The sequence below is a fragment of the Cyanistes caeruleus genome, chromosome 13 (assembly GCF_971803275.1).
Source record: "Cyanistes caeruleus chromosome 13, bCyaCae1.hap1.1, whole genome shotgun sequence".
NCBI lineage: Eukaryota > Metazoa > Chordata > Aves > Passeriformes > Paridae > Cyanistes > Cyanistes caeruleus.
In genome coordinates this window covers 11,555,891-11,567,033 of record NC_141713.1, presented here as the reverse complement: position 1 = coordinate 11,567,033, position 11,143 = coordinate 11,555,891, and the positions used below count along the sequence as shown (strand labels likewise).

Below are 11,143 nucleotides of genomic sequence, written 5' to 3'. Positions count from 1 at the left end.
GCTAAAATACCCACAAAGTCAGCAATATACTCAGGCAAACACCGTTCAAGTCAGATGTGATATTTTCTAGATAATGTACCCATCTCAAAGCACGGTAAACTTCTGCACAGCGTTGTTGAAACACTTGAATCAACCTCTTGGAGAGGGAAGGCCAGGAAATTCTACCTCTTTTCTTCTTGCAGCTGTGGAACTTAATTCTGTTAACCTTGTACTTCTCAAGAACAGCTGAAAATAAAATGTAAACAGCTAATCTTTTTTCAGTACAGTCTGAGGTCAAGTTAAAGCTAACTCAGGAAGTATTCAGTCAATGTACTGGAGATTTAGATAAATCTGTTTAAATATAAGGAAGAGTTCTAGAATGGGCTGTTCCATGAAATAAAAGTAATTTATTTAACTTACAAAGGGAAAACTAAACAGTGACATTTACCCTTCCTTCTTTTCATACTTTTCCTACTTCACAGGCTGCAATTTAAAATCACCTTTGGAGAAAGGTGCTTTTTATTCTAGTATATCTTAAAATACAACACAGACTTCAAAATTTCATTGGAGGAATAAGACAGTTTGTTAACATTTAAATACACAGACATCCATTCCAGTCCTTGAAGAACTTGTTTTTTGTTTACAACAGAAAAATACATCTGACAACAGTAGCTAGTTATATTACAAGCAAACAATATTGAACTCTGCATAGTTTATACAATATACTCTGGTAATAATTTAATTACCAGTTTTATCCACTATTTACTAGCTGGCCACATAAAGCCTGACATTCATCTGAAATGTGGCATTATATGTTCCATTGTATTCTCTTAACAGCTTCATTTAATGAAGTATTTTCTGGACAAATGATTTTTGAAACTAAAAGCTGACTAGAATGCTGGATGTCTTCACTACAAACATTTAGTGCTTACAATACATTCCTAAAGTAAAGGCAGGTGTTCAATAGAAAACATAGCTCAGAAAGAAAGGAAAATACTGTGCAAATTAAACCCCATCGCATTTAAAAATATGTCGATGTGCAAGTTACAGTATCAACTGTGCAATAATACTAACTGGGAAAAAAAATCTCAGCATAAAATGATACATCTCTCACAGTACGTCCTTGATTGCACATGTTCCACGGCATTTGCATCCATTACACTTTCTGCAGAAATCAAATACACCGAGTACCCTTAATTAAAACTAAACTATTTTACAATGAGAAGTTGTATACATGCTTCATTTAGTGGGAAAAACTGGAATAAAAGTAATCAGAATCACGTCAGAAATGCTTACTGACTTGTAGAGCCACAGTGCTTGTGAAGTGACTGACAACTGTCAGGATCTTTACAACACAAAATGCAGCTTGTGGGTTACTGAGCAATAACCCCCCCACGACCAACAATACTGGGTTGAATTCCTTGCTTTTACAATCCAGTACATGCATTTCCACCCCAGTGATCCTTATGGGCATATTCAAAATATACCTGCTGGAAAAGTGTTGGTTTTCTCCCCATACTACTTAATGCTGCAGTAACTGCTTTGATGGGAAAGTGATATGCACTTTCCACAGCGCATATCACTGTCTTTTTAGCTACTTATAGGGACATTATAGAACCATGATTAGCTCACAGAATGCTACAGAATGTCAAAAATGCCTGAAGGTACATTGAAAGCATTGGGAAGAACCCTCATTTTCAGCGTGCCATCTGCTCCACAGGAGAAGATACGATTGCCTTGCACAGTCTCAATCTGGGTGACACCAGCACCAATATTTCTGAAAAGGGATTGCTTAGCATGTTCGTTTTTAAATGAATGAATTAAATTGTAGCCAGTCAGTCTCCACACCTGTATCAAAAGAGTGACAAAAGGAGATGAATATTAAAGGATTTGTATTTTCCCCCCTAATGTTTCAGATTCCTGGCTGTTCTAAACTCTTTTCAGCAAAGATAAAGGATTTTTTTGTTGCCTCATTGCAACAATTACTACAAGTCCAAGAGTCTTGAGAGACTCCTGATGCAGTGTAAGACTGCCGTACTGTGGACCAGCTGTGTATTGGGCAGGGTGAAGCTACCTTGTGTTACCTGATCAGAGTCCTCCTCCCAGCTTCCCCCTGTGAAAGCTGCAGAAATGGATAGCATTTTCATCCAAGATGACTACTGTCAGCTTTCCAGCAGCTGGAAATGCTTTCCTGCTAAGGAATGCTGCAGAGACTAAGCTGCACAATTAATAAGCATGCAGAGAGGTAGGAAGCACGGCTGCCTGTTGTGTCCTGAGTAGCAGGAGCCTCATCAAGGCCAGGCCATGAAAGCCCCTGTTAAGCCGTCCTCCAGCTAAAAGAAAAGAAACTGTATTCACCTTCTCTTTACCATGTCATATTTCCTTCCTTTAGTATTCAGGTAAAATGCTCCTTTAAACTGGGACTGTATTTCTGGTTTTGTTTTGTTTTGTTTCATTTGTTTGTTTTCATGTTGGAGTTTGTTTCTTGCTACTCTGACCTCTCAGTAACTGTCTGGGGCTACAGCATCATGAGAAAAAAAATAGAACCTGGTGATACAGAAACTTTACACAATGTTGAAGTTGCTGAGCACCCTCTGTATTACAACAAAATGTCCAACGGCAGAGCCAGAACAATTTTTAGTGAGAGAAAAAACAAAGGTAAGATTTCAGAACTGTGCACTTTGTTTTATCCACTTAAAATCAGCCTCACAACCTTAAAAAGACTATTCTTTAGTGGAGGACAAAACCTACTTACTTTAGAAGTCTACCAGTATATTTCAGTTTACATTATAAATGTAAAGCAAGCAGGCTGTACATCAAGCGTAGGTTTGGGGTTCTGGGGTTTGTTTTTGTTTTGTTACTGCATTTATCTGGCTATTTACATATGACAGCACACTACTTCAGCCAAACACCCTCCTCCAGAGCCCAGCTCCTCCATCTGTCCTTACCTTCATGTTGCCTTCGGCCGAGCCCGTAACAAAATAGTCCTCGGAAGGATCCAGTGCAAGGGCCTTAACAGCTGACTCGTGTGCTTGGAAGGTGAAAAGGATTTGCCTCTGTCTGATGTCAAAGATGCAGATATATCCCTTCCTACCTCCAGAAATGAGCAGTTGATGCTTGGGTGCATACTGAAGTACTGTGGCACCATGGTCATGACAAGTGAAGGCTGATGAAGAAGGATGTCAGAATTTAATAGATTTGAAACTGTAAGTAGCTATCAATCTTAAAATGCATTTTTTCTATAAATTGCTACCTGAATATTTTCTAACTTTGCAGACACATTCCTTCATATAGGTAATGTCTCATCAGCTGACAGCTTATTGCTCTCATAAGAGATACTTAGATCTAATGCACAAATGCACAAGAAAGCATGATATTCAGTCTAAGTTACTTTAGAATACAAGGTCATACCTGAATGAAAGTTCAAAATTTGAGAAAATATAAAATTCACCATATGAAGTTTAGGTAAATTCCTGATTTAAAAGATGTATAGCTGATCTTGAGCAATCTGGTCTAGTGAAGTGTCCTTGCCCAGGGCAAGGTGAATGGGAAGAGATGATTTTTAAGGACCCTTCCAACCCAAACCATTCTGTGATGTTCTTCCTTCATACTTTTCCATATAGAGCAGATTAACATCATGCTAGAGAACATGGAGAACCAGTCTGGTGCATGCATTAGTGTGCAACAGAAACTTGAACGTGTTCCCCAGTGTAAGGTTTTCCCCTTGCACCAAATGCACATGCAAGCAGTGTTTCCTTAGTCAGAAAAGAAGCAAAGGTTTAATTTTCAGCACAGTACTTACCATGTATAAGATTGTTTCCAGATGAAACCAAAGTGTCCCAGAGGCACACATTTCTGAGAGAGAAAAAACCAATATCATTATGGCCTACTGCTAAATCATTCATGGAGTGAGGTGACTCCAAAAGTGTTCACATTTTATTTCAGTCCAGAAGGCAGAAGTGAACACTCTGTAGTCACTGGAGAGCATTTGCAAAGAAGACTTTTAATTATTTTCTTTGCTCTTTTATGCTTCTTAGTGGAACTATACCTTCTACCCTTAAAATGTGTACTGATCAAAGGTTGTGTCAAATAATTATAGATCTTATTCTTTTCAGAGAAAAAGAATTATCCTGCTTTGCTGAACAGATTTCTAACTCCAGCAACAGCATCCTATTAAAGTAGCTGCTTTTGGAATAAAGCTTGAAAAAACTGGTTAACTATTGACCACTCCTCACACAAACTAAACTTGGAAATAAGCAACTGAAGAAATGATAGTCAAAGGAATTATCTGGCAAATTCAAGCAGTAACAAAACTTAGAACAATGAGCTTTAAAATGTCAGCCACACGTTAATGCCCAAGAGCTTAGCAAGTTAAGGGAGATGAATAAGTAGTTTTGAAATTCTTCATTGTTTCTTTAAACACACCTGTTATCATTGGATTGTCCCGATGTAGCAACTAGACTTGAAGAGGTTATAAATGCAAAGTCACTTGTGGTTTTACTGTGGCACTGCCAACTCTATTAAAAACAAAACAAACAGAAAAGTGCAATCTTACCAGTTGTTATTTGCATCAAAAGTAACAACTGTCAGTCTGATGTCAGTGATAGTAAAACACAAAGAGTCATTGGAACAAAGCTTAATAACTGTCAGTTTGAAACTGAGAATGGAACAATGGATTAAAATTCAGTATAAAATGGAAAGATAGTACAGTAAGTGCCAAAGAACAAATCTGCTGTATTGTGTAAAACAACAGCCTGAGTTTTAAATTAAGCATGGTCTTCATGTTAAGAAGCAGTAAAATGTATTGAAGAGTGTATTTTTACTTAGTTTTGGGGTTATAAAGTCATTATTCATGGCTCTAATTTTTAATTTAAACAAGGCTAATGTTGAAGGAGTATTTGTAATTACACTGTAGTTTATGGTTATTGTGCAATTGGTTTTCCAAAGATGTATCACTGAAACTTTGCAGTTGTTTTGATGAAGTGTGCCAATTAAAAAGCACCAAAATCAAACATGTCTCATGAAAGTCATACACTCTGGGCCTGTCTCAAATTTCAAAGACTTTGCTTTCCTCTACAATAATAATAACAATAAAAAAATTGTGAATACTTACCAGGTAGGGCTTGGGATTTGAGGTGGTTTGGTTTACTTGCCAGATACTTAGAAAGCCTTCACCATCAGCAACACCACACTGCAAGGAACAAACTGCATTTATTAGCATTACATGGTGGCTACTGGATGCTTCATGATTGTCAAGTCAAAAAAAAAACTAGTTTAGAAGCCAAGTGAGTTCATTTAGAAGCCAAGTGAGTTCAGTGCTGATGTTTAATGATTATTTAATGATTGATGCTCTCCTGCATACTCAGTTATTTTCTGGAAATGGAGAAAGAGTGGAAGCTTATCTTTCAAATCCTAATGTTAGATGCTAAAGCTAACAAAGGCATGATTACTCCATGACTGTACCTGAAAATACTTAAAAAAGTAAGATGCATGACAGCATGCCATAAAAGCATGATAAGAACAATTGTGGAAAGATTGTAGGCATGAATGGTAAAATGACTGAGCTATATTAACCAAAATAAATAACATTAAATATTGTATACTCTATGCAGTGTGATCTGTAAGTATTTTACAAAATAATTTTAGAAATATTTAGAATTATTTTTTATATTTTCTCTTTAGTTGAGTTTCACAAGTACTGCCTGATGAGTTCATGTGAAGCATAGCAACAATATGTACATCTTAATTTCTGACTTAACATCAATTCCCACATGAAGGTAAGATTGCAATATCTCAAAGCACAATCAAAACACATTTTTAGAATAAGTTTAAATTACATTCTATGCCATGTGAAAATAGGTATGTTGAGAGATACTTTATATTTCCAGCTATTTCCCCTTTGCTGTTTTCTAGCTATGTACAGTCATGTGCAAACACCTTTAATTCACTTTTTATAGCATACAGCTTTTAACTACAATGAAGTTAAATATTTTGTCAGTAAAAATGCAGACAAGACCTGTTAAAATAATAGAATGGACTACATGAAAAACTGAAGAGGTTGGTATTCCTCCCAGTGTCTGTCTGTCTTTCTTTCTCCACTCTTCTTTGTGCATCTCATATCCCTCATAGAGACTTCTGGCCAAAGCATATCTTTTTGTACCCTTTCTGCTCTTCACTCTAGTGGAGTACACTTACAGCCTTCAACTCATGAGCTGAATTATCCCTCTCTTCCAGGTTCTTCTAGGTAATGCATTCTGTGAAAACTTTATCTTGGCCAGAATGCAAAGTGGGAGGCACTTGAAGATCTGTGCCTATACTGATTGACATCTGGACTTGACAGTCTTGGAAGTCTTTTCCAGCCTTAATGATTCTATTATAGATACAAGTGTGCATTTATAAAATAAGGAATCTCTGTAGTTTTAAAAAAGTCACCATACAGGAACACATTTCTGAAGAGGGAGAACAAATAGTGTGAATATGTGGCAAATAGGATATGGGATAGCAGTATGGAGCTGAGAGAAAAAAAAAGGAGAATATGGGTCAGGGTTTATTACAAAGCTCCCACATGCAGCCAAAATGCACGACACACTGTTCTAGGGCAACCTAAGAGTTCTGCATGGCAGCAGTTAAAACTACTTTAGAGGTCACAGCACAACCAAACATTTCCTTATGAATGAAAACTCCAACCCCCACCAAAACCCTACATGTTGTACTTACCTTATTTCCCTGGGCATTGAAATACATCCTTGTCACCCTGGCATTCCCAGCCTGCTGGAAGCACACCAGCTGCTGTGGCCTTGTCCACTCAAACATTCGGACACTTCCATCTTGTGCTCCTGTAAGATCTAAGATTAAAAGATGATCATTAATACTACAGTATTTTGTAAAAAATTATTAATTCCATACTAGTGATTCACTTACAATACTGATGGACTGGATGTGAAGCCATTCTCTTGACGTTATTCAGATTTCTTTTAATCAGCTTTATATGAAACAAAGGAAAATTAAAATAATTTTGAAAAAGACATAAACACACTGTTCAATTTTGTTTATACTATTATGTGGTGGGTGTTCCCTAGTTAAAAAAACATCTATTATACTAACATTATTTGAATGGTCCTATATCAATGTACCCATAAGAAAGAAAACCACCCAGATTGTGCCATTATTTCCTATAACACAACAATTCTGTGCCACAGTATATGAGAAAATGCTTAGTTTGGCCTTCTTTTTGGCCTGGCCTTGGTTGCTGTTGTCCTTTAATGTCAATACTGGATTGACAGTACGATGACTAATGCACACAGATGATAAACAGCCCACTCTCCTGAGCTGCACACACAGAAGTACTCACCACACCAGCTCCAGTGCTGGTTTGCCCAGTGCCCAGCCAGGGCATGGATGGAGATGGCTGGATCTGACTCACTCCAAACGATGGTGCAGTTGAAGAAGCCAGTGTTGTGGTAGAACCACGGAAGTCAACATCATCAGAACTGTAAAAGAACAGTTCTGTTTTAAACAAATGCTTCTTTGCTTCTAATGACCTTTGCTTATTTGTCAAGAGCCTAATGGCAGTGGGTAGAGGAAGTGACAATAATGAGACTATAAATTGATAATTCCTGCACTTATGCAGTAGAAATTCCTTCCACGTGCCCCAAATCTATCCATGTTTAATCTCAAGAGATGATCCCAATATAAGAACATAAGCTCCCTTGAGAAGAATATTGCTGGGCTGCTCCTGACCTGTGTGTGCAGTGTGCAGGAGCTGGTACAGAGGAGTGCTCACTGCATCTGATGCATTCACAGTCCTCAGCAATGGAGGGGACAGGAACAACCAGCATCAGCTGCCACAGCTGCCCTCCACACTGCACTGATGCAAGGGAGCTGCAGGGTGTCCAAGGTAGCACTTTATTATCTTATGCACCACATGGGATTTTACTTCACTGTGCAGTGCAGGCTTGCCTAAAGACAGTAATCATTCTCTTGCCTTCCCATACTTGCAAAACAACCTGAAACCTACTGAAGAACAGTAATTAATGTTGTTTGTATGCTCTGTTTGTGCTTACACAGGTAATATAGATACAGTCTCACAGAAAATCAATACTCTTATTAATATAACCACAAAGAAACAATCCTACCTTTTAGACTCTCTGTCATATTCTTCCCCAATCCATATAAATGATTGAGCAGCCAGTAGAGCTGAAATATCAAGTTCTTGAACATCATGTGTAGATGCCAAAACAATTTCATTGCTGTTTGCCTATGCAGCACAAACACAAAATTTATACTAACTATAATTAAGATATTTTATTACATTTCTAGTAGTATTTGAGACTTACCTTGTTAACGGCAAATGCCATTATCATATCTGATTCTTTGTGAATGATTTTTGCTTTTCCTCCAGGGTATCCAAGATCTGCTTCAACCTACAAAACATTTATAAAAAACTTCAATTAGCACGAAAATCCATTTTGTAGTGGTACATTCAGAGTGCAAAAATCTATAAAAATAAAATTCATGCAAGAAAAGTTCAGTGGCCTTAGCATTGTTTCAGTAGCTAAACTTTAGACTTCTCATACTCTTTGGTGTTCTAGAAGCCAAAAGTGATATTTGAGTGTGAGAAACACGAAGTTGTGTGTGCAACACTATTTACAAGGTGTTCACTCATCCCAATTATCAGGACATCTGAAGTTAGTTCATGGATTAAAAGCCTGTCACACAGACTACACAGAACATACAGCTTCTGTTAGTCACATTAGGAAAAAAAAAGCCAGTTCCACAGAACTTTTAAGAATGTGCTAGAGGTTTGGGAGAAGGGATACTACCTTGTTTTTGTGATCTTCTGCTACGCAGTTTTGTTTGACCTGCTCCACACGATCTTCTACAGACTACATAACATCACACAGTCACAAACACAAAACACATGCACAAACAAATATAAAAAAAGAATGAAACATTCCAAACTAGATTTTAAAGGCCACTCTGTCAGTAAATGATGACAAATGTATTTTTAATTTTTTATAAAAGGCACAGAAACTAAGACAGGAATCTAAACAAACTCACTTAAAATGTAATGCCTCCTAGATGAACACAAAATGTATGATATACTAAATAAATGGAGGAGTAATACACACACAAACTCCATACTTACAGGAATTGTAAAAGATATTAAATAATATACTTATTTCCCATGGTATTTATGTGTTGGCTTAAATTTTCAGCTTGAACATAGCAGTTGTAACTGGCACAATTTGTAAAGCCCCATATTATATATTACTATATAATATTACTTTTATATGTATATATTACTCATGCATATATACATATACACAAATGAATAGCACATTTAAATTTCTTTTTCAGTATGACACACGCACAAAAAAAAGAATATTCAAATTTCTTTGCTTATTACTGTTACTGCAAATGTTCTGTTTATTAGGATAGTCATAAAAGTGACATATGTCATGTTTAAAAATATTTGGTTTAGTTGACATCCCAATCAACAACGTGACAGTTATGTTGATTTTGAAAAAAATCCAAACATTGTTAAATGAGAGAAACTGAAATGTCAATGAAAAATGGGAAGGCAAATTAAATACTGAGGAGACCGAGGAACAGTTATACTTGAGCTTTGTTTTTTTAAAAAAATTACATCTTTTGTTACCTCACTCTGCTTTCTTTTCTTTGTGAATATATATCTTATGAAAGTCTCTTGAAGAAGTTCTTGCTTCACAAGAAAATGCCAGAGCCTTTTTGCTGGAAGAGCTGAGTAATCCTTTGATCTGGATAAAGCAGAAGAAGGAAAGAAAGTATCCTGAGTTGGAGGGGACCCATGAGGATCACCAAAGTCTAACTCAAGTCTAAGAATTCCACTGTGTGCCTGAGAGTGTTGACCAAACACCTCTGGACCTTTGTTGGTGGTGCTGTGCCCCCTTCCCCAGGGAGTCTGTTCCAGTGCCCACCTTCTGGGTGAAGAACCTTTTTCTAATTACACACCTAAACCCCCTGACACAGCTTCAGGCCATTCCCTTGTGTCCTGTCACTGTCACCAGAGAGCAGAGATCAGAGCCTGCCCCTCCTCTTCCCCTCCCAAGGGAGCTGTACCTGCAGTGAGGTGTCCCCTCAGTCTCCCCCAGCCTGAACACACCCTGTGTCTCCAGCTGCTCCTCACACGGCTTCACCTCCAGACCCTTCACCATCTTCACTGCCCTCCTTTGGATGCTCTCTAATAGTTTAATATCCTCATTATATTCTGGTACCCAAACCTACCTCAGCAAGCGAGGTGAGGTTGCCCCAGCCCAGAGCAGAGAGGGACAATCCCCTCCCTGCCCAGCTGGGCCTGATGCTCCCCAGGACACACTTGGCCCTCCTGGCTGCCAGGGCACTGCTGAGCCATTTTGCACTGTTGACTCAGTTGTAGTTTAATATATTGAGAAAAGCAAGCTATTTTTGAGTTGAAAACACAGTTCACTATCTGCATTTACAGACACCTCCAGACATGACATTGTCTAAACACAGGAGAATTAGCCTCAAAAAGACCTTAGTACAACTGTCTTTCTCCTCCTCCAGACATCTGCATGTATTATATAACTCTTCTGTTGCTGGGACAGGGTGAGAGACAACTGCTACTGAAGGAATAGTAAAACAGGTTGAATTAGGTGTTCCCAGCAGCAGCCACTTCCTTCAATTCCTACAACTTCTGCTCTTTCATCATTTTCCTTTCTTGCTGCAGCTGTGAAAGGTGCAGCAGAGTAAATAAAGGCTGCTGCAGCTGCATAAGAATGAGCAAAGGGATGTGGGAAAATGGTTTCTGTAGAATATTGCCTACTAGACCTAAGAGCTTGACAACCTTCATTTGGTTGAACATAAAGAGGAAATGCTCTTTAGAATTTCTGTGATCAAAGAATGTGTTTTTGTTAGGAAAAAATACTTACTTGAATGGTGTGTTTTCAGGTTCAATCATTGCTTTATTGCGGAGAATAGCTGGTCCTGCCCCTACACCAAGGTCACTGGGGTAAGTATTGATGTAGTTTGGAGGTGGACCTTCAAACTGGTCCATTCTATCTTGAAGAATCTGTTCCCAGTGTTCTAAATTTTTTATTACAGCAATGCCCAATGGAGATGTTACAGGCAGATCTAAACAGAAATATTAATAAAGTATGGCTCA

The 11,143-nt window shown here is 37.9% G+C and overlaps 1 protein-coding gene across 2 annotated transcripts in view; it reads right to left on the bottom strand.

Annotated features, from left to right (window-relative positions):
- Window positions 1–366: 366 nt before the first annotated feature.
- DMXL2 (Dmx like 2) overlaps window positions 367–11,143 on the bottom strand; it is a 48,025-nt gene continuing 37,248 nt past the window's right edge. The window contains exons 32-44 of one of the 2 annotated variants that reach the window (XM_086848400.1): window positions 10,911–11,112; window positions 9,641–9,758; window positions 8,802–8,864; window positions 8,316–8,402; window positions 8,115–8,236; window positions 7,331–7,469; window positions 6,901–6,961; window positions 6,697–6,824; window positions 5,093–5,170; window positions 4,405–4,496; window positions 3,782–3,834; window positions 2,928–3,145; window positions 367–1,827 (exon numbers count right to left, since the gene is read on the bottom strand). In XM_086848400.1, the coding sequence (XP_086704526.1) occupies window positions 1,618–1,827; window positions 2,928–3,145; window positions 3,782–3,834; window positions 4,405–4,496; window positions 5,093–5,170; window positions 6,697–6,824; window positions 6,901–6,961; window positions 7,331–7,469; window positions 8,115–8,236; window positions 8,316–8,402; window positions 8,802–8,864; window positions 9,641–9,758; window positions 10,911–11,112 (1,571 nt within the window). In that variant the 3' untranslated portion in view covers window positions 367–1,617. The remainder of the gene's footprint in view (window positions 1,828–2,927; window positions 3,146–3,781; window positions 3,835–4,404; window positions 4,497–5,092; window positions 5,171–6,696; window positions 6,825–6,900; window positions 6,962–7,330; window positions 7,470–8,114; window positions 8,237–8,315; window positions 8,403–8,801; window positions 8,865–9,640; window positions 9,759–10,910; window positions 11,113–11,143) is intronic. The other variant, XM_086848401.1, reaches the window with a different exon arrangement.